Source organism: Macaca nemestrina, chromosome 16 (assembly GCF_043159975.1).
Source record: "Macaca nemestrina isolate mMacNem1 chromosome 16, mMacNem.hap1, whole genome shotgun sequence".
Taxonomy (NCBI): domain Eukaryota; kingdom Metazoa; phylum Chordata; class Mammalia; order Primates; family Cercopithecidae; genus Macaca; species Macaca nemestrina.
The window spans coordinates 81,865,907-81,889,900 of NC_092140.1; the positions used below are offsets into that span (position 1 = coordinate 81,865,907).

General features: G+C 39.0%; 1 protein-coding gene across 4 annotated transcripts in view; it reads right to left on the reverse strand.

Moving 5' to 3' along the window:
* LOC105491698 (GPALPP motifs containing 1) overlaps nt 1-23,994 on the reverse strand; it is a 50,466-nt gene that overhangs the window by 18,575 nt on the left and 7,897 nt on the right. For 3 of the 4 annotated variants that reach the window (XM_071081351.1, XM_011758283.3, XM_011758282.2), the window contains exons 2-6: nt 14,895-15,027; nt 13,021-13,134; nt 10,427-10,511; nt 4,203-4,334; nt 3,712-3,876 (exon numbers count right to left, since the gene is read on the reverse strand). In XM_071081351.1, coding sequence (XP_070937452.1) covers nt 3,712-3,876; nt 4,203-4,334; nt 10,427-10,511; nt 13,021-13,134; nt 14,895-15,027 — 629 coding nt within the window. Of the gene's footprint in view, nt 1-3,711; nt 3,877-4,202; nt 4,335-10,305; nt 10,512-13,020; nt 13,135-14,894; nt 15,028-23,994 lie in introns of those variants that run through there. The other variant, XM_024796008.2, reaches the window with a different exon arrangement.

Genomic DNA, 23,994 nt, shown 5'->3' on the forward strand with positions numbered 1-23,994 from the left:
ACAAGATCAATATACAAAATATAGCAGCAAGAGGCTGGGCGTGGTAGCTCACACCTGCAATCTTAGTACTTTGGGAGGCAGAGGCAGGCAGACTGCCTGAGCTCAGGATTTTGAGACCACGCTGGGCAACATGGTGAAACCCCTGTCTCTACTAAAATACAAAAAATTAGCTGGGCGTGGTGGCGAGTGTTTGTGGTCTCAGCTATTCGAGAGGCTGAGACACAAGAATTACTTGAACCTGGAAGGCAGAGGTTGCAGTGAGCTGAGATGGTGCCACTGCACTCCAGCCTGGGCAACAGAGTAAGATTCTGTCTCAAAAAAAAAAAAAGAAGAAGAAAAAAAAATATATATATATCAATATCAGCAAGAAACAACTAGAATTTGAAACAAAACTATCATTTATATTAGCACGCACACACACACACGAAGTGTCTAGTCTAACACATTTTATTTAGAAAAAATGTTACAGTAATATTCTACAGCATATGCTCCCAAGCAGGAATGGGGAAGGCCCATATAAAAACTACTGAAAACCACTCGTCTCTAAGCATATTCTTATTTTTATTTGCTTAGGAGGCCTCATGGACTAAAACAACACTGTATTTAATAAAGTAAGTTAAAAACATAGAAATAGTTCATTTCTACATTTTCCCAGAAAATAGATGTTTTACTTATAAAAAAAGAAAAGTGATGTTATGATACAATGGAGATAAAAACCTAACCATTTAATATTAAGAGGTAGTAGATATTGTCAAGACTGGAAAGTGAGGACATAACTGATCTCATTCAATTAATGTATGTAAAACACTTTCAATACTTTCTAAAGAGCAATCTTTTTTTGGTTTTTTTTAGACGCAGTCTCACTCTGTCGCCCAGGCTGGAGTGCAGTGGCACAATCTTGGCTCACTGCAAGATCTGCCTTCTGGGTTCATGCCATTCTCCTGCCTTAGCCTCCCGAGTAGCTGGGACTACAGGCGCCCGCCACCACGCCTGGTTAATTTTTTGTATTTTTAGTAGAGACAGGGTTTCACCGGGTTAACCAGGATGGTCTTGATCTCCAGACCTTGTGATCCATCCACCTCAGCCTCCCAAAGTGTTGGGATTACAGGTATGAGCCACCGTGCCCGGCCAAGAGCAATCTTCTTTTAGGCCATATTGGCTAAATTAATGTGAGAACAGTAGAGGTATGAGAGGTATGCTGGAAAATCAAATATAAGAAGTAGGATGGAGTGGAGGGAATCTATCAAGAAGGAAATATGGCTAAGATCTGTTATAAAAATTAGTCATGAACTTTACACAGGATCAAAGACAACAGAAAATGAATAGCTCTGTGATACTATATAGTTTGTGACATAAATATATGTGTGTGGTACTATATTCTGTAATGTAGTGTTATATACAATTTAAGACTTATTAATAATCCCTTTATGAGTCCACTGTAAATACTAAACAAAACATTTCAGCACAGAAAAGAATGACCAGGTCTAAAGAACTCAGTCATAGGGATTAAAATCTCTTAAGTTCAAACAATATAGCCTGGTTTCCATGTGTTCCATTATTCCATGATATTTTCCTCCAAGGAAGACTCCCTACATATCTGGTTGTAAGCTAGACATCTATTCATCTACAATGAGAAACAGGATATAAAAAAGAACAAATAAATAAGGACACAAATAAAAAGGCATGTAAGCAAGGGAATTAATTGTCTTTTTGGAGACAATCTTAAAGGCTAAATTATAAAAACTGCAATAAATAATTATTATTTCAAAACCAGCTAAGAAATAATAGGCATTCCAACACCAGCCTTTCAAGGTTTTTGTGGCTCTCTTGGATCCACATCCTTTGCTGCCTCTCCTGCCCCTATGTGTGTTGGTTCGCCTCACCTTCCTATTATAACTGTCAGATTCTCTTTAATCTTAGGACAAAAAAGAAATTATGCATAATGTTGCCTACTATGCAGGCAGGGTGCTCAAGTGTGGAGACTGCAACACGCCCTCCACACTTTAATGGTACCACTGTTTATTTCACAGGCAATTCTCCAGTAAAATGGAAAGTCCTTAAGGAGCTCTTGCCTCTTTCTATCACCTGCAACCAAATACAATTCCTGATAGAACAGGAAAATTGATCATTCCAGATTGAAAACAGAAATCCTGATAATTCTAGGTACTGATGAGTAATATAAACAGAGCTAGTTCATTCCAGATTGAAAACAGAAATCCTGGTAATTCTAGGTACTGATGAGTAATATAAACAGAGCTAGTGGAATGAACTAAGTGTGGAACTGCTTTAGTCAGAACTGATGAATTTATAATCATAAGGTGACAATTAGTCAAGCATTTGAGAATTGAATGGGATGTCTTACAGAAATTGAAACCTTCAGAGAGAGGCTGCGCATAGTGGCTCACGCCTGTAATCCCAGCACTTTGGGAGGATTGCTTGAGCCCAGGAGTTTGAGACTAGCCTGGACAACACAGCAAGGCCTTGTCTCTACAAAAATAAAAAATAAAAAAATTAGTTGTGTGCCTGCAGTCCCAGCTCCTCAGGAGGCTGAGGCAGGAGGATCACCTGAGCCCAGAAGTTTGAGGGCTGCAGTGAGCTATGACTGCGCCACTGCAGTCCAACCCGGGTGACAGAGACACCCTGTCTCTTACAAAACAAACAAACAAAAAAACAAAAAGAAAAAACCAAAACCCACAGATGGACTAAATTGAAGGAGTAGTACTGGGGATACTGGTTTAATTCCTAATATGCAATGAAATATTTTGTAACAGAAAAAGATTCAAGAAGAGAAAATTAAAAATAATGTATTTTATGCATACAGATTTTTTTTTTTTTTTTTTTTTTTTTTCTTTTTGAGATGGAGTTTTGCTCTGTTGCCCAGGCTGGAGTGCAGTGGCACAATCTTGGCTCACTGCAGCCTCCGCCTACTGGGTTCAACTGATTCTCCTGCCTCGGCTTCCCAAGTAGCTGGGATTATAGGTGCATGCCACCATGCCCGGCTAATTTTTTTATTTTTAATAGAGACAGGGTTTCGCCATGTTGACCAGGCTGGTCTCGAACTCCTGATTTCAGGTGATCTGCCCTCCTTGGCCTCGGAAAGTGCTGGGATTACAGGCATGAGCCACTGCGGCCAGCTGGTATTTTTTGGATAACTTAATGTATTAATGATAGTGGTTCTTGTCTATCTTGACAGTAACATGAAGTTTAGTGCACCTGAGATACGGTCATTTTGAGAGAGGTCCTCTAGGCACCATTTAATTTGCTTGGTTAATCTGCAGCATTTTTTTTTTTCTAAAATATTTTAAAAGATATATGATCATAAAGATAGTATGGTGTAAAAAGACCAGGGAATCTGGTCTTTTTGACCAGGTCTAAAATGAGATTGTTTTTCATCACTTACTAGCTTTGTGACCCTAGAAACACTGACCTCATAGAGGATAGTTTCTCCATCTATAAAATAAGGTCATTATACCTATGTCTCTGAGTTTTCCTGAGGTTTAAATGAGACCGTTTATTGGGAAATAGTAAGTAAACAGCAAGCAACTGGTGTCACTTTCCTTCCTCATAATCTTGCTCCAGAGGAAAATCTGTATTATCCTTTTGGAATCATAATTTTAAAAAATAGTACCCTTAAATAATTTTGCATTGTATCTTTTCAAAATCCAGCCAACATGAACAGAAATACATTAACAAACAAACAAAGCGTCTCACCTTAGCTTTCCTTTCCCTATCAGCTGGAGTATCTGTCCAGATTGATCGATCTCCAGATGTGTCATCAGCTCTTCTCTTAAAAGTCCTTGGCCCAAGACCAAAGTCTTTCATTTCTGGAGGAAGTTCAGTCATCCATGACTCTCTTACGATGGGTTTAGATGAATCCTTTAACAGAAAAAAAGAAATGTAGCATGGAAAGTATGTATCGTGTATAAGATGAGTACATATGTATGTACAAGCAACTATGTCATGCAATTGAAGTTTTAAAGTTACTTATGTTTTTGTCACATATGTTTGTCACATACGTTACAAAGACTTTCATCCAATTTGTTACTTTTCTTTTATAGTTTCTGGGTTCTAACTCCTAAATTAAACAAAAATGTTATACCTAAAAACAAAATATATTAAAAGTTAAATGGTTTAGTGTTTATTTCTAAAATTTAGATTTTTAATCTATTTAGTGTATTTCTTAAAGTGTTTTTAAAACTTACATCATCTCCTTTGGTCAGTTTTTCTTTCATTCTCTCAGCCCTTTTTTCAAACTCTGTCGTTACGTTATAGTTAACTGGTCCTTTTGCAGGCATTGGTCCAATAATATCCTCATCTTCACTGCTGTCTGTTTCCTTTTAAAACAAGACATTATCTTTAAACCAAGAGCAGAGCTACAGGTATAAAAAATAATTCTAAATTACCTGCATTTAACTGAAACTTATTATCCATAAAAAATTAAAAAGTAAACAATGTATTGCTGGCTCATCACTGAACCATGGGGACTTTTTCCTCACCTTCCTCAAGTGCCTAGCACAGAGATGACAAATCCATGGCATGCAGACTCTCTCCCACCTCCCACCTCTCTTCCTGTGTCCATGACAGACCTCACTCTCTTCCTGAAGGACATAGATGTAGACTTAGAGCTCTTCTCAACATAGTACAATAAGTAGACAATTATATACTGTGTTGTGGCTTACTCTAACACACACACACACAAACACATTCTTAATAACTATGGATTTTGGCATATACCTCATTAGATCCTTGTAACAAAACTGTAAAATGGCACTATTTCTGGTTTCTTTTTTTTTTTTTTTTTTTTTGGAGGAGACTTAGACTTAAGAGTGTAATTAGAATAAACAACTTGTCTGATTTTATAAAACTATTATCTAAGAATCAAATATTCCAAGATCAAGGCCAGTATTTTTTCTATGTATATAACAGCGATCCCTCTATCATTTTATCTCAACTGTTAGTGATTTAGCTTTAAGTGTTTCTAGCTTATATCTACAATAGTAAGCTTTCTGATGTTACAGACATTATGTTAAACATATTTATAACCCACTACAGATATAAATATTTGGTGACGCAAAATGTTCAGATATAAAAGCTATAATGAAATTTTAAAACTATGAGACATGAAAACAGAACAAAACACTAAGTCTAAGAGTCATGGCACCAATACAGTATTAGTGGAATAAGCTAATGATAGTCTCACTTCCATCTTAATATGAGATGGTTTCATAAAGGTGGAATTTCAGCATGTCCTGGTAGGATGATGCCTGCAATTTTTAGAAATAAGTATCACTTATGTTCAGGGGTAAATAAAAGCGGAGATGGAGAAGCAAACAGAAAATTAGGCCAAACACACTAAACTGAAAATCAGAAACAGAATAATATGCCCAATTCCTCTCTATGGGTATTAAATTATTTTGGTGTCCTGGATGAGTTATTTCTTTAAATAAAAAAATGTTGCACATTTTATCCAGAATTACGATAGAAATTAGGTACCCTATTGATTTATATTTTGGGCTGATTTTGTTGAAGGCCTCATTTGCCATTGTACTAGCCCTGTGACTTCAGGCATGTTATTTAACCTTTCTAAGCCCTGGTTTTCTCGTCTTTGACAAGAGAATTATAACAGCTTCTACCAATAACTATTGCCAAGAGAACCCTGCATTTTGTTTATCCTCTTTAAAGCCACACCCTTCTCAGGGAACTGGGACCTTCTCTAACACCTGGGGAAAAATATTGATAATTCTAGGCCAGTCACAAAAAAAAGTATAACTATTGTATGGATGTGTTTACAAAATATTACAAAGCAGTCACTTTGGTCTTCTTCTTCTTGCTCAGCTGGCTGGTTTAGGCATGGACACATGACACAATTCTTGGGAAGTAAACACAAAAGGTCTATAGGAAACTGGTAGAGGTTTTCCTTCCTCTACAAAAGAGGCACAGGGAAAGGACCAGTCCTCTCCTGTGTCTGGACACTGCTAGCTGCTTTTAAGTCTTAGAGCTTTGGCAGGCTTCTTAGTATGATGAAGGCAGTCAGCCTAAGTCTTAGAACTTTGGCAGGCTTCTTGGTACGATGAGGGCGGAATTAACATACTGTTAATTCTCTTATAGAGCAGGAAGGTAGAAAAACTGGAGCCTTGGATGATATCATGAGGCAAATGAATTAATCAAGCTTGGAATCATCTTGCCTCTTGACCTCTTATTATATATGAAACATATTTTCCTTATTTTGAGAATACAGAACATATATCACCAAGTAAATTAACCCATTTGCTAACTAAGTAGGTTAAGATAAAGTTCCATTTTGAGTTGGATTTTCTGTTATTTGTAGCTGAAGGCATTCAGTTGATACACTACCTCCCTGGATTGTTGTTTGGATTAAGTTAGGTTTATACTGCTGTTGCAGTGTCTGGCTTGTGGTAAGTGCTCAAGAAATGTCAAACATTAGTATTATTATGTCTTAATTTGGGGGTATATGCCGGGAATGAGGCTAAGAGAAGCCTATCTTTGAGAAACGAAAATCTCAAAACTGAAAAAGAAAGGTCTTTTGAAAAAGGTGCAATTAAAGGGAAATTATAAGTCAAACAATCAGAGCGAGAGTATTTCACACATGGACCTACAGTGTAATCTCTCTCAGCCTGACCCTCGCCTTCCACCAAAAGAAGCTAGGGAATGTAGAATGTGTACCACCTAGGAAATGATGTAAGCTATGCATTTGCTAACTAGGTAGGTTAGGACAAAATTCCAAGGGCGAATAATGCTGAATTATGCTACTCCTCTGAAAATTTTTTCCCCAATTTTTTATTTTGAAAAATTTTGAACCTATAAAAAAGTGCTAAGATGAGTACAATAAAGACTAATATGTCCTCACTCAGATTTACCAACTGAGTGGCACATGTCATTTTAACACATTCATTTTTTTGGTTTGTTTTCTGTCCCTCTCCCCATGAAATAGACACACACACGCTTTTATTCAGAACCATCTGAAAGTAGGTTACAGATAGTATGACAAGGCTCTAGGCAGAAGCAAATTTCCTTGCCACCTTCCTAGGGACAGTGGGTTACATTTCTCTAGTCCTCTAGTCCCCTTGTCCTCCTTTTACAGACACAGCAGAACTTTGAGGCTGCAGGCTTTATGCAGGGGGCTCAATTCAATCTCCTCTGGCTGAGTGAGCCAGAAGCCAAGGCTCCTGTTCCCAGATTCTCTGGGGTTTATGACTGGGATCTCTAAAATGACTGTGGTTCCCTGCTGTGTAAACCTGTGTCTGGCTTTGAATTCCCTCAATGTTGTTAGTATGTGTGGATTTTCCTTTCTTCCTTTTGAGCTTTGCTGTGTTTTAAACTGGTTGTTATTTTCTTTCTTCCCCTAGCACTCCTTTGTGTTCATGGCGGGGAATGCCTAGCCTGACGATGTCATCTCAGTCTTCCATATGGCTGGAAGTCCTTCCTCTGGTAATTTTTTCTTCAACACCCTTGTTAGAAAGGATTCCTCATACTTAGCCTAAATTCTTCAGTTATGCTCATGGCATCCATAGTGGAGGCAATAAGAACAATGGTAATAATGAGAGCTACTTTAAGTTGAATACCTACTGATGGTTTGGCTGTGTCCCCACCCAAATCTCATCTTGAATTGCAGTTCCCATAATCCCCAGGTGCCATGGGAGGGACCAGGTGGAGATCATTGAATCATGGGGTGGTTTCCCGCATCCTGTTCTTGTGAGAGTGAGTTTGTTCTCACAAGATCTGATGGTTTCATCAGGGGCTTCCCCCTTCGCTGGGCACTCACTCTTCTCCTTGGTGCCGCCACGTGAAGACGGACATGTTTGCTTCCCCTTCCGCCATGACTGTAGGTTTCCTGAGGCCTCCCCAGCCATGCTAAACTGTGAGTCAATTAAACCTCTTTCCTTATAAATTACCCAGTCTTGGGCATGTCTTTATTAGCAGTGTGAAAATGGACTAATACAACTACTACTCTGATTTAATCCTTGTAACAACCCTATGAGGTAAGTGTAATGACCTGCATGTTACTGATCATGAAGTTAAGCGTACCCAAGCTAGGCTCAATGCAAAGCTTCGAACAGCTCTTACCTACTTTCCTCACCTTCTCTCTCACCATTCTCCCTGCACTCTCCGTTCTAACCATATTGAACTTCTTTAACCCTAACTTTCATCCTCTCCACACTCTCTTTTGCCTTAAGCCATCTGCTCTCTCTGGAACAATGTTCCCTGCCTTCTTTGCTGAGCTAGTCCAATTAATCAAACTTCAGGTTAGTAGACATTCACTCAAATAAAGACCTTTATTTTTTATTTTTTTTTATTTTTGAGACAGGGTCTTGCTTTGTCACCCAGGCTGGAGTGCAGTGGCACGATCTCAGCTCACTGCAACCTCTACCTCCTGGATTCAAGCCATCCTCCACCTCAGCTCCCAGGTAGCTGGCACCACAGGCATGTGCCACCATGCCTTGCTAATTTTTTTTATTTTTGGTAGAGATGCGGTTTTGCTATGTTGCCCCAGGTGGTCTTGAACTCCTGAGCTCAAGCAATCCACCCGCTTTGGCTTCCCAAAGTGCTGGGATTACAGGCATGAACCACTGCGCCTGGCTGAAAAAGACTTTTTCTCATTTTCAGATTAGATTCCCCCATCATGGTTCCATTTATATTTTGTCTCATCTTTTGAATAATTCACAATGTTATATACTGATGTATGTATTCCCCACTACCTTGTAGGTGTGATGAGGGCAGGCACTGTGTTTGATTTATTCATTCATTCATTCAACAAATACTTCTGAATATCTACTATATATAAGGCACTGGTGATAAGATAAAAAAAAAAAATCTCTGTTCTTATGGAGCCACATTCTAGTGGAAAGAGGCCAACAATAAACAAAAAGAAGCAGTAAAATTAATGGTTTCTTTGGTGGCAATAAATACTATGGGGAAAATTAAAGAAGGGAAGAGGAGGTTAGCATATTTTAATTTGGAGGCCAGAGATGATTTATTGGAAAGATAATATTCCAGCAAAAAAAACCAAAGGTCTAGGAGGTCAGCCACATAGATATGTAGTGGAAGACCATTTTGCATAGGCTTGGACAGCAGGAATAAAGGCTCAGAAGTAGGAGCTGGCCTGCTGTATTTGAGGAGGAACAGCAAGGAGCCCAGTGTGGTCACATCAAAGCAAAAGATAAAATCAGAGTACTAATGGAGGCCAGTATAGGGCCCTAAAAGGACTTTGGCTTTGACTTAGGGAGAGGAGGAGTAATTTGGTGGTTTTGAGTGTTAGTGACATGATCTGACTTGGATCTGCCTTTGTTTTATCTGGACCCCTTCAACTTTTGTGTTGAGAAGGGGTAGTAGAGGAGAAATGGCTACATAAAGCATGAAGACCAATAAAAGGGGTGAAATTTGATGGTCACTTGGACCAGGGTGGGAGCAGAAGTGGCTGAGTCCTGGATGTCTTGTGAAGATAGGAACAAACTAATTTGTTGACAGATTCACTTCTGTGACTATGTGCCTGCCACACTGCAGGTGTTCTACAAGCATGTGTTGAAAGAATAAGTAAATGACTCTGAAATTAATAATTTTAACCACTGCATTATACATCCTTTGAGTAACAACCTCAGTGTAACTGTTGAATTCTTAGTGGAGATAAACAGGAGTCTCTGGAATATATGAATTCATATATAGGAAGGCACTGCAGTATAAGAGACTGAACAAGTGATTTAAAGTCATAAGAACTGAGTTTGTGCCATGGGTTTGATCAGTAAAAATTGTGTAATCTTGGGTAAGGTACCCAATTTTTTTGGTCTTTAGAATTTGTAAGGTGCAGATAATATCTATTTCATGAAACTGTGGAGAAGATAAAATAAGGTCCACATATTGGGAAAACACATTACAAATTATAAAGTACTCTACAAATCTCAACTCTTGTTAAGGAGAGAAACAGCCTTTATACTTTACTCCAAAGTCATTTGGTCTATCTTTTCCTAACATTACTTATCCACCAGTGTATTTTTTTATACACAGGTACTAGAGCTTGGTTAGGAGAAAGTAAATTTCAAGGTAAAGACCATTGTTATAAAGCTCTTCAACCTTCTCTCCTCCAGCCCACATCACAATCATTTCTTAAACTTTTCTTCATGTTCCATCCTTCTAACACTTTAAAGCCCCCCTTCAAAGATAAGAAGCATGAATAGGTAACACCCCGTCAACCCTGTTATTTTCCTAACAGAATCTCAGGTTTTGAATAGCTTTTTATTTCATCTACTTATGTTACAATCTTAAATTAATCTGAATATAACTGAGTCTTACTTTACAGTTGAGTCCAGTGATTGTAGTAACTGCATGCATAAAGTTTGGAGTTTGTTACAATACATCTTATCCTTTCAATGAAAACTTTCCAAACCTTAGAGTTGAAATGGGATGATGATACCTGTTGTCCTGGATCATCTCTGCCCTTGTCACTTTTCTGTGTAGATTTAATGAAACCAGGTGGCAGTGCAGGACCTATTATGGGCCTGAAAAATAAAATGTACTTTTATCATTCTCCCTGACTTTAAAAAGCAGTTTTCAGAACAAAAGTTCACAAAAATAATAAAGCCAGATAGTAACAAATGTTGAAAATAAGAATTTTATTTAACACTTTATTTTTACTAGTATTACCTAGTATCTTTCTGCTAGATGTCTTTTAAAAACCTAATTTTCACATTTGAATTTTCTACTTGTTAGTCAATAATTAGAGACCAAGCCAGTAATTCTCAATCTTTGTGACACTGGCATATGCACACTTCCTAAAAAGAACTATATTAAATAAAAATGGCAATGTTTTAAAAAAATTGTACTAAAATCTGTGATGGTCTTTTTTTATTTTGTGCCTTGGCTTTCCTTCAGTTTTGAGATTCACTGTCCAGTGAAAGATACCTTAGGGGCATTATAATTATGGTCAGAACTACCAAAGTAGAAATCGAGTTCTTCAAGGACATATATAGCATGTGCAGACAATGCCAGCAATCTGTGGTCTATATAACATGGCAGTATTAAAAATCTATCCATTGTTCTCACTTGATAATACAGTAATGATGTGGAACTGTAGAAGAATGCAGCTAGTTCATTAAGACACATAGAAAGGGAAAAAGGTACTGTGCTAACCACATTTCAAGCAGTGCATTGGTTTCCTTAAAACAATCCTGGTCAGTGTCAGTCACTCCACCTTTAAGATGAGCAAAATCATGTCCAAGATTAACACAATTAGTAAGTGGCTGAGCTAGAGTTCAGACCCTGGTCTACTTGATGTCAAAGCGCATTTTCTTTCCAGCTGCCCTACTGCCACATAATGAGGCAACTGTCATCACTTCAGAAGACAGACTTGCCTGAATACTGGGTCTTAAAAAGAGACAGCCTTACTTTATGAAGGAAAAAATTAAAAAGATAAAAATAAAAAATAAAAAAATACCCTCTTTCATACTTTTAAGATACTTCATCCTTGCTTTTGTACCAATGTTTTTTCCATAGTTGTCACTGTGCCAGTGTTACCAACCCAGATGGAAATGAAGTCCTAAGCTAAAATTTCCAGGTTGCACCATGTTCTATTAGAACCCCACAGACAGGCATCCTGGCAGGGGAAAAAACAGTACTGACAGTCAGAAACTCTGGGCTCCCATCCTGACCATTTAATAACCTCTTGTCTTGATTCATGAAACTTCTTTGAGCAGAACAATTTGCTTATGAGACAGGGAAGTTTGGCACTGTTAAAAAGATAAAATTAGGTATCATTTATAAGCTATGAGTACAGCATAGATTTTTTCTGAGTACAATTTTTAGCAATCTACAAATGCAATTAAAACTTAACTTTCTGGCCTCAGGGGATTGGTGGTAATAAAATTACCAGTATATAAAATCTTAAAACACAGTAAAGGAATATAACCATGGCATGTTATGATACTATAAAAGGTTTAAAACTCCAATATATAATGCCAGCTGTTTATTTTACACATGTATTTTATTATTGCCAAAATAATACTCTCAAGAAAAAAAATTGCTATACATTTAAGTAATGTGTTTTCTTAAAAGGAATGTTACATCCTAGAATGTTACAACTTTCTATAAAGGGCTAGACAGTAACTCTTAGGCTTTGAAAGCCACATGTGGCTCTCTGTGGCATATCTGTTGTCGTTTTTTAGCTACTCTCAAAAATGTAAAAATCATTTTTAGTTTGGGGTCTGTAGACTGCCTATCTCTGTATATCTAAAACAACCAAAGTTAATGGAAGTTAGGAGCTGCCAAATGTGATTATAAACTTTGAATATAAAATAAACAGCCTTTTCTGCTTGTTCTTGCATATTGGTATACAGTATTATGAAGTATAAACAATTTAACGTGCAATCTTATATTTGGCATTTAAAAATTTTACAATTCTGGGAAGAAGACAGGAATAAATATTTACTCTATACTTACTCTGTGCCAGGCTCCATATAAATTAAACACACACACACATACACACAAAGTCTAGGTATACAACTATGAAACCTCAATCATCAAAACAATTCTGTAAAGTACATGCTGTTATCCTAGCTTACAGATAACAAATTTGAGATTCAGAGAAGTTAGTCCAATTGTCTAATATGGCACATGGGGATTTGTTTCTTCTACTGATAAACAATTAAGAAAACAATTGAATTAAAAGTCAGAACATCAAGATTCTAGCCCCAGGTCTGCTACTATGTGTGTGTGACCTTATCTGTTTATAAAGTGGGGAGAGGGATGATCCACCCTGTTTACCACAAAACACTTTTGTGAATATCAAATAACAGATGTGGAAGTTTTCTGTAAACTATGAAAGTGTCATAAACATGTAAATAATTATTTTTATTATAGGAAACAACTTCTTTTCCCTATGAATGACCCATTTCAAAATGTTATATAAATATTTCAGTTAAAACATAATTTCAGACAATTCTTTAATTCATTAAAGATTCCTTAGTTAAAATATTTAAAGAAAGACTAGCCTAAAATATTACACATTATCACCTTGGAGGAGAATCATCCTGCTTTTTAAATCCAGGAGGAAGGGCTGGTCCAAAAAACCCATCATCATCATCATCATCATCATCATCATCCTTATCCTGATTTTTCCTCTGTTTTCTGAAAACACAGTAGTATAACTTTATGCATATATATCAAAATTTTTTTCACAAAAACACACTTTAATTTTTTAATAAAAGCATTAAATCTAGTTGTATAAACACTGCAACAATAAATTAATCTTGCCAAATAAAAACTGGATACTATGATAGTTCTTTTTATTTTTATTTTTTTATTTTTTGAGAGGAACTCTTGCCCTGTTGGCCAGGCTGGAGTGCAGTGGTGTGATATTGGCTCACTGGAACCTCCCACTCCTAGGTCCAAGCAATTCTCCTGCCTCAGCCTCCCAGGTAGCTGGGATTACAGGCAAGTGCCACCACACCCAGTTAATTTTTGTATCTTTTTAGTAGAGACGGGGTTTCACCACGTTGGCCAGGCTGGTCTCAAACTCCTGACCTCAAGTGAGCTGCGCACGTTGGCCTTCCAAAGTGCTGGGATTACAGGTGTGAGCCACTGCACCCGGCCTATGACAACAGTTCATAACTAGTCTTTTCCTGGAATTTATTTTTGGCCTAAAATACCGATTGGTTATTTCTTTACAGCAGTAATATATCACTATTCTATATTTTCTGTGGTATTAAAGATTTCCCTCAATGAAGTTTCAAAGTCTATTGGTCAGATGTTTCTAAGTAAAAAGTTTATGACTGTGACTTTTATTCTCATTTAAGGAAGGGGTTTAAGTTGCTATTTCCACCTGATAATATTTAAAATGAATTTAAAAAAAGCTTGTTACTCAATAAAAAACAAAGATTTGACATCTCATTTACATAGACCCATAGTATTAAGGCTAGATTAGAAGAAAATCATTCAGCTGAGTGCGATGGCTCACGCCTGTAATCCCAGCACCTTGGGAGGCTGAGGCGGGCAGATCACTTGGGGTCAGGAGTTCAAGACCAGCCTGGTCAACATGGTGAAACTCTGTCTCTACTAAAAAATACAAAAATTAGCCAGGTATGGTGGTACACGCCTGTAGTTCCAGCTACTTGGAAGGCTGAGACAGGAGAATCACTTGAACTTAGGACAGAGGCTACAGTGAGCCGAGATCATGCCACCGGATTCCAGTCTGGGCTACAAAGCGAGACTTCGTCTCAAAAAAAAAAAAAGAAAAAGAAGAAATCATTAGTTTATTTAAAGAAAACATATACCGCATATATAATTTTAAGAAGAAATTCTATGGTTTATGTGCCTACTTCATCACTTCAATGACATCTTAAGAAAAATCCTTTATGTAAGAATTTTATTGGCTGGTGTGGTGGCTCATGCTTATAATCCCAGCACTGTGAGGCTGAGGCAGGCAGATCACTTGAGTCCAGGAGTTTGAGACCAGCCTGAGCAACATGATGAAACCCCATCTCTACAAAAAATACCAAAAAAATCTACAAAAAATACAAAAATTTGCTGGGCGCCTGTGGTGTGGTCCCAGCTTCTCAGGAGACTGAGGTGGGAGGATCACTTGAGCTTGGAAGGCAGAGGCTGCAGTGAGCCAAGATCATGCCACTTCACCCTAGTGTGTGCCAGAGTGAGCCCCTGTCTCAGGGAAAAAAATATATATATTGAAATTCTAGATATCTCTATAGCTGCACCCTACTAGAATAAATTTCTTTGTAAAAGGTATAGTTCAGGATGAAATGCCATACAAAATGATTTCTCCCTGTGCTGTATAAATGGAAATTTGATATCCCGTTATTAGTTATCTGTTCCAGCCAACTTATACTAGCTCTGAAGTTTGGTCTATCATTTAATTTAATTAAATGACTGACCTTGCAGTTGGACCAGTGTCATCTTCTTCAGATTCCTGATTTCCTTCTTCGTACAAAGAACTACTGTCTTCATCGCTGTCTGATGAATCTGAACTACTGCTTTTATAATTAGGGGGCAGAGCTGGTCCTGCAACTAAAGAAGATTTGTTGTTTGTCATCATTAGCCACTACTGTTTCAGTGAACCCTTCTAGCTGATATTTTTACTTTCTTTTCTGAAATAAACAGCACTGGCTGTCTATCATTTATTATTCGCTTTAATTTCACTTGCTGTTTTGTGTATGGTAGTTTTGTCTTTCCAGCTCTAGGAAGGCAGAAATTATGTCTTACACAATCTCTTTCATGACACTCATAAAAGCTTTGTTAATATCTGAACTTATAAACCCGAACTTATAGCAATAGCATGTAATTTCCTTGATAACGTGCAGTTTTTGCATTGGTTGGTGCACCTGCCAAAAACAAAAAACAAAAAAAACGGCTTCATGATTTTTTTTTCTTACAGTTTAAGGTAGAATCACTACTTAAAAAAAAAAAAAAAATCTTTCCTGGCATCCCCATATTTCTTGGTTAGTTTTCTTTTTGAGATGATTTTCCAAGCAGAAATAAAATTAGAGTCACTCTAAGTTTTACTGCTTGCCAACAGAGATACATGGAAGAGAATGAGGCTGCACTGTAATGGGGATGTTAGGGAGAGTGGTAAGGGTCTTCTAGGTCCATTTATCAGGATGACTTGCTCTCACTTTACATCTCAGCAAAATTACAAATTATTGCATGGTGTCACTGCAGTGTCATGATGTCACTGATGATGTCACACAGACACAACTGTCCAGGTTGATCCTAAATAGTGATGCTAAAAGGCTACTGTCATAGTTTCCAAGGTTGGATATTTATCAGACTCCCTAAATATATATATATATTTAAAGATTCATGGGCCCTTTTCTCAGATATTCTGACCCAGTTGGCCTGGAGGAGGGCCTGGAAACATGACTTTCCAAACAGTATTCTGGGTATGCCATTCATTCAATATTATAATAATAGTAATATTTGTTGCTACAAAAACTTTAGTGTAATAAATAAAAAAACAAATAACATGGTTTGAGTTCTCAGGTGTTATGAATTGTTTTAAGAGACATACACATTATTCTATTTAATTCCGATAACAATCCTATGAGGGAGGTATTATTTCTATTTTACAGATGAAGAAACTGAGACAGAGAATTGTTAAGTGACTTGCCTAACTTCATACAACTAAAGAGTGGGGCTGGGATATGAACCCCGGAATCTGATTTCAAAGCCTGTATCCTTAACCACTATACTAGCCAATATTCAATAGTCAGCAACCATCCATCCAGCAACAGTTATTAAGTAAATACTTATAGAGAAACAAACATTAAAAGAATTAAGATCAATTCAGATATTGTAAGTGCTGCTATGAAAATAGGAAAAAGGTGACACTGTATATGTGGGAGAGTAATTTTAAAGACAGTGGTAAGGCAAAAATCTCTCTGAGAAAAAGACATTTGAGTGGAGACTTAAATGATGAGATGACAGGCACCATGGACAGAGGAACAGCCAGTGCAAAACTCCTATGCAGGGAGCAAGCCTGATGTGCTTGAGGGAGAAAAAGGCCAGTGTGGCTTAAGAAAAGCAAAATGACAAGCTCGAGTTGGATGGTATAGAGGGCCCAGACCCTATGCTTTGGAGTCAGACTCTGTGCTTTGAATTCCAGGTTGGCCACTTACTAGCTGTGTGATTTGGATAAGTTACTTAACCTTCCTATTACACTCTTGCTTTGTAAAATAAGGTTAATAATAGTTTCAACCTCACAGGACTGTTGTGAAGATTACATCAGTTAATATATGCAAAGCACCTAACAAAGTCTTTGGCATATAGCAAGTGCTCAATAAATGCTAGCTAGCATAGGCTACAATAAGGAGTTAGGACTTCCCTTTCCCTTTCCATTTTCTGTTCCCTTTCCCTAAGAGGCAAGATCTCACTGTGTTGTCCAGGTTGGAGGGCAGCGGCTATTCATGGGTGCGATCCCACTGCTGACCAGCATGAGAGTTTTCACATGCTTTGTTTCTGACCCGGGCTGGTTCACCCCTCCTTAGGGCAATCTGGTGGTCCTTCACTCCCGGAGGTCACCATACTGATGTTGAACTTAGCGTGGACACCAGATTGCATAGCGTACTATAGCCCAGAACTCCTGGACTCAAGTGATCCTCCTGCCTCAGCTTCCTGAGTACCTGGGACTACAGGCATGCACCACCACATCCAGCAGGAGTTTGGACTTTTAATTACAACAGGCAGTCATTGGGAGGTTGTGGGTCAGGAGAGACATGATACGAATTACCAAACAAACAAACAAACAAACTGTCTGCTTATGGACAATACACAAGAGAGATCAGCAACAGGGGATATGCATTAGAAAGCTGATAAAAAATGGTTTGGCCAGGTGCGGTGGCTCACACCTGTAATCCCAGCACTTTGGGAGGCCGAGGTGGGTGGATCATCCGAGGTCAGGAGTTCAGGACCAGCCTGGGCAACATGGTGAAACCCTGTCTCTACTAAAAATACAAAATTAGCTGGGCGTGGTGGCGTGTGTCTGTAATCCCAGCTACTTGGGAGGCTGAGGCAGGTGAATTGCTTGAACCCCGGCAGTGGAGGTTGCAGTGAGCCGAGATCACGCCATTGCACTCCAGCCTGGGCGACAGAGCGAGACTCCATCTAAAAAAAAAAAAGAAGAAAAAAAAGGTATGATTTGCAACATACTCTGATGGAAGGGCAAAGAGGACTGCTAATGGTTTGGATGTTAGAGGTGAGAAGAAAAAAAAAGGAACCAAGGATAGGTCTTAGGTTTTGTGCCTGACGAGCTAGGCAGATGGATGGCAATGCTATTCTCTAATATGGAGAAGGCTGGGAAGAAAATAGGCTGGGAGGGGAGAGTTGAGAGTTTGTTTTTCACATTTTAAGTTTCATACAGCCTTAAAAATTTAGGTGATGCTATCAGTGGCACTTGGGCATACTAGGGTGTACAGGGTGTGTAAGTCCGTTCTCACGCTGCTATGAAGAAATACCTGAGACTGAATAATTTATAAAGGAAAGAGTTTTAATTGACCTACAGCTCAGCATGGTTGCAGAGGCCTCAGGAAACTTACAATTATGGTGGAAGGGGAAGCAAACACATCCTTCTTCACATGGCAGGAGGAAGGAGAAGTGTGGAGAGAAAGGGGGAAACTTGTAAAACTATCAGATCTCATGAGAACTCACTCACTATCACGAGAACAGCATGATGGTAACCACCACCATGATTCAATTACCTCCCACCAGGTCCCTCCCACAACATGCAGGGATTATGGAAACTACAATTCAAGATGAGATTTGGGTGGGGACACAGCCAAACATTATCACAGTATAAAGCTCAGGGGAGAAACTAAGGCTAGTTTTGGAATCACCAGCCTATTAAAAAATTTTTTTCCTATCTCTCTTGGTGCATTACTATAGAACAGGTACATAACGTGCCTTAGAAAAGAATAACTAAGGCATGCTGCGTTACAGCAAAAAGAGGAAAACATCAAGCATCATGGATGGGATTCCTGTCTCCAACTGCTGTTTAGGGTTTCCTGAAGAAGACTTAATGTCTTAGTATGTAAGTGTTCCCCAATTATAAATAGAGACTATATGTGACCTCTAACCTCAATGAATAATGTGGCCCCATAGGAGTGATTGTCTCTTTTTATCTTCTTGATTCTAAGTACATTAAAGAGGGAAGATATGTTTTTCCCTCTTCTGCTTCTTTCTCTTCTTATATATGACTGCTATCAATGTAATTTATCAATTGTATACTATCGGCCAATTTTGGATAGGTGTGTATCAAGAAAAAATTTTATTATTGTTTTATATATTTTAAGCAATTAGATGTGTAATATTGTCTAAATATGTGCTGTTCTTGGTATTATAACATACATACATACATTTTATTTATTTATGTATTCATTCATTCATTTATTTATTTAGTGATGGGGTCTTGCTCTGTTTCCTGGGTTAGAAAGCAGTGATCTGATTATGGCTCACTGTAACCTCGAACTCTTGGACTCAAGCGATCCTCCCATCTCAGCCTCCTGCATGGCTAGGACTACAGGTGTCTGCCACCATGCACAGATAATTTTTAAATTTTATTTTATTTATTTTTTTAAGACCAGGGTCTCGCTATGTTGTCCAGCTTAGTCTTGAACTCTTGGCCTCAAGTGATCTTTCTGCCTTGGCCTCCCAAAGCACTGGGATTACAGGCATGAGCCACCACACCTGGTGCTATTACAACTAAAAAATTGCCTTGGATTTTTAAAGAAACAAATGGATATACATTTTTTAAAAAGATAATAAGCAGATGAAGATAAAACTCATCTAAGAAAACCTGGCCTTTTAAAAATAATCACAGGAAAAATAGTATAAAAAAGTAACATTTAGCACATAGTACCATTAATTTCTATTTGAGTTGTGTCAAAATAAACAACTATTTCATCACGAAATGACAGAATACTGAGATGGCGATATAAAAAAGAAAAAAGAGGCCAGGCATGGTGGCTCATGCCTGTAATCCCAGCACTTTGGGAGGCCGTGGCAGGCGGATCATAAGGTCAAGAGATCGAGACCATCCTGGCCAACATGGTGAAACTCCGTCGGTACTAAAAATAAAAAAACTAGCTGGGTGTGGTGGCATGTGCTTGTAGTCCCAGCTACTCAGGAGGCTGAGGAAGGAGAATCACTTGAACCTAGGAGGCGGACGTTGCTGTCAGCCAAGATCATGCCACTGCACTCCAGCCTGGTGACAGAGCAAGACTCTGTCTCAAAAAAAAAAAAAGAAAAAAGAAAAAAGAGAAGAATATTAAAAGTATCAGTCAGTATACATCACAATACAGACCTCCTAATAAAAGTAAGGACATGTCTGGCTTCACTTTTTTATAGATAGATATCCTTCTGAACTATGAATAATCTGAAAAAACTATTTTGGGAACATGTAATGAACTATTCCATATCTCTCCTAAAGCAGTGATGCTTGTCGTCATTAAGGAGGCTTTCCTATTGCAATGATAATTTTCCAAACAGATTATAAATTCCATGAGAACAGGAGTTATGCCTTCCTTATATTTCACTTTATTTCTCTTTTCATATCACACAGAATTACGCATACAAAAAAATGAAGTCAGTATAATACATAAAATCTCATTACAGATCAGCATTAACAGATGAACATCTGCAATTGATTTTGATGACTAGGAACGCTAACTTGAACCCTGATGAAATGATATGTCACTTCCCCAAAACCAATTCTATTCTTCTCATTAGTAGACCTGTATTACAAAAAAAAATTATATGGTATTATGTTTTTGGATTGCAACAATAAAATTTTGTGAAGTTTGCTTCCTTCTTGTTATACACATACTTTCACAACCATCTTGATTTTGCCTACTGACCTGCAAAGTCAAAAGTACAGTTGTCCCTCGGGAGATTGGTTCCAAGACCAGCTCCCCGGTTTGCAGCTACCAAAATCTGTGGCTATGGCCTTTGTTCCACATCCCTTGAATATTGTACTTTCAATCTAGAGTTGGTTGAACCTGAAGACTGAGAACCCACAGATCTACAGAGTCAACTATATTTACTATCTGGTCCTTTACAAGAAAAGTTTGCTGACCCCATGACATGGTTAAGTCATGCAAATATAAAGAAGGGGCAACCAACCCATCTTTTACAGGCAGTAGGCAGTTAACATCAAAGAATGTTTCCTAGAAGCAGTGATGTAGGGGTGGGACCTGAGTTAGCTGGGCAAAGAAGGTGGAGACTGGAGGAAGAGTAGTCCAGGCAGAAAGAAAAGCATCTACAAAAGCCTGAAAGCAAAAGTCACCACATTTAGAAAACTGAAAGGTGTTCAGGATGGTTGGAACCAAGAGAGGATAGAAAGAGCGGCCAAATGTTGCTGTGAGGTCAAGGAAGACTAGGACTGAAAAGGGAGCCTTGAATTGGTGAGAGTCTCAGTGGACTGGTGAGAGAAGAAATGCAGTGGGTTAAGGAGAAAACGGAAGACCCAGAGATAGTAAGAAAGAAAAAGGAGCAGCTAGAGGAGGATATGAAGTAGAGTTTTCTTCAAAGATGGGAAAGATTTGAATGTTTTGGTTAAATGCTAAGGGCAGACGGCCCTAAGGACAGGGAAGGGAGTCAGAGTAAAAATGGAAGGATTAGCTTTAGAAGGAAGCAGTATACCTCTTCCATTGTTACCAAAGGGCAGACAAAAAGCTTGGCATGGATTCAGGGAAGTTTTTAGCTATAGTAACAGAAAATTGAGGAAGTTCTCTTATGATGGCATTTACTTGTTCAATGAAGTAGACAGAAAAATACAATTTTAGAAGACAGGGAAAGTTTTAAAAAGCCATGGTTGCAGATTGGGGAAGAGAAAGGAGGTGAAGCCTGTGAAGATTACTGGACAGACCTATGGACCCAGTTAGGGAACAGGCTAACTTTTAGCAGCATGAGTTCGTGGAGGCATGAGGTTTCTTCCAGCAGCACTAGGCAGCCTGGCTGGAGGCTCACAAAGGGTAAACACTTGCACTGATCCAGGGCTGGGCTTTCGTTAGACGGGTTTGGCAGAATACCCAATGGGATAAAGCAGTTGAGAGCACCAGCAAGCGAGTGGATGAATGGATGGACCGTGGCGTCTAACAGGAGTAGGGATGTAAGCACTCCTCTCAGATAGAAGTGCTTAAGGATAGAAGTACTTAGGGATGCAAGGCTCAATGAGGTTAAAAAACAAAAATAAAAAGCAAATGAAATGGGAGTAACTTGAGTGGGAACAATGAATGAATAAGGGGTTCTTGCTGAGAATGAGATCTGAATTTAAGTTTTTGGAGCTGGAGTAGGGTAGACTCCCTACTCCAGCTTCAAATGTAGGTGAAATTAGTGGAGGTGAAGGTCACTGCAGATAAGGAGACTCGAGTTAGAGTCAAAATGGCCAAGGCTCCACTCAGCTTCCAAAGAACAGAATATGGAGTCTCTTGAGAAAATATTTGCACCCCAGGGTTTCTAATGACATGACTTCAGGGTCATTTCCCAGCAGTCAATTTTCAGAGTATTCAAATGAAGTTAACTTGTTCCATCTCAGACCTGTGTGCTCCCTCTCTCCTCTTTACTCTGGTCATGCTTGTCAGATCTTTCTGGGACAGCAGAATGTGAGGAACACAGGGCAGATATCAGACTGGATTCAGGAATCCTCACTTGAAGGTAATCCTGACACCTGCTACAACATGGATGAACCTTAAGGACATTATGCTAAGCCAGTCCAAATAAAAGGACATTATGCTAAGCCAGTCCAAATAAAAGGACATTATGCTAAGCCAGTCCAAATAAAAGTCCAAATAAGCCAGTCCAAAAAAAAAAGACAAATACTGTATGATTCCACTCAAATGATGTACTTAGAGTAGTCAAATTCGTAGAGACGGAAAATAGAACAGTGCTTGTCAGGAGCTGGAGGGGGGAATGAGGAGTTATTGCTTAATGAGTACAGAGTTTCTTTCTGTTTTATAAGATGAAAAGAGATGTGGATATGGTGGTAATAGTTGCTCAACCATCTGAATATATTTAATGCCACTGAACTGTACATTTAAAGATGGTTAAGATGGTAAATTTCATGTCATGTATATTTTATCACAATTTGTAAAAACTGAAAAAAAAAAAAAAAAAAAAAGAGGCTGGGCACAGTGGCTCATGCCTATAATCCCAGCACTTTGGGAGGCTGAGGCGGGTGGATCACTTGAGCCCAGGAGTTTGAGACCAGCCTGGCCAACATGGTGAAACCCCGTCTCTACTAAAAATACAAAAATCAGCCAGGTGTGGTGGCACACGCCTGTAATCTCAGCTAGTTGGGAGGCTGATGCAGGAGAATCACTTGAACCAGGAAGCAGAGGTTGCAGTGAGCTGAGATCATGCCACTGCACTCCAGCCTGGGTGACAGTGAGACTCTGTTTACAAAAAAAAAAAAAAAAAAAAAAAAAATGCCAGGCAAGGTCGCTCAAGCCTATAATCCCAGCACTTTGGGAGGCCGCCGAGGTGGGCAGATCACCCAAGGTCAGGTGTTCGAGACTAGCCTGGCTAACATGGTGAAACCCCATCTCTACTAAAAATGCAAAAATTAGCTGGGCGTGGTGGCAGGCACCTGTAGTCCCAGCTACTCGGCAGGCTGGTGCAAGAGAATGGCATGAACCCGGGAGGCGGGCTTGCAATGAGCTGAGATAGCGTCACTGAACTCCAGCCTGGGTGACAAAGCAAAACTCTGTCTCAAAAACAAAAACAAACAAACAAACAAAATCCCCTTCCCCGCCAGCCATTAGGTTTCTTCCGGACTCCATACAAAGGATTATGGTTAGCTGCATTCGTGCAGGTCCTGGCTTCCCCAACCCCCATAAATCCTGGGCCCCTCTTAAGGAATTTTTTTTTTTTTTTTGAGACAAGGTCTTGTTCTAACTCTCAGGCTGGAGTGCAGTGGTGTGATCACAGCTCACTGCAACCTCAAACTCCTGGGCTCAAGCAATCCTCTTGCCTCAGCCCCCGGAGTAGTTGAGACTGCATGTGCATGCTACCACACCTGGCTAATTTCTACATTTTTAGTAGAGATGAGGTCTTACTATGTTGTCTAGGCTGTTCTGGACGTCCCGGGCTCAAGTGATCCTCCCACCTTAGCCTCCCAAAGTGCTGGGATTATAGGCATGAGCCACTGTGCCTGGCAGGAATTTTTACTCTGTCCTCTAGTCGGCCAAAAGGAATCTACTGAGTACCCGCTTTGTGCTGGGTACCCTGCTAGTATTGGGGATTATAGAGGCTTAGCACGTGGTTCCTGTCCTCATGGTTTAGTGGGCAAATCAGCAAACAATCCAGCATAATAACTGCAGACAGAGAAAGCCACGTGTGCTCCCATCCCTCACCACAAACACTGTGGTCTTGGCAACAGCAGGACCACCAGCAGCAGCAGCAGCTGGGAGCTTGTCAGAAATGCAGAATCTCAGGCCTCACCCACATCACCTGAATCAGAGTTGGCATCTTAATAAGATCTCTGGG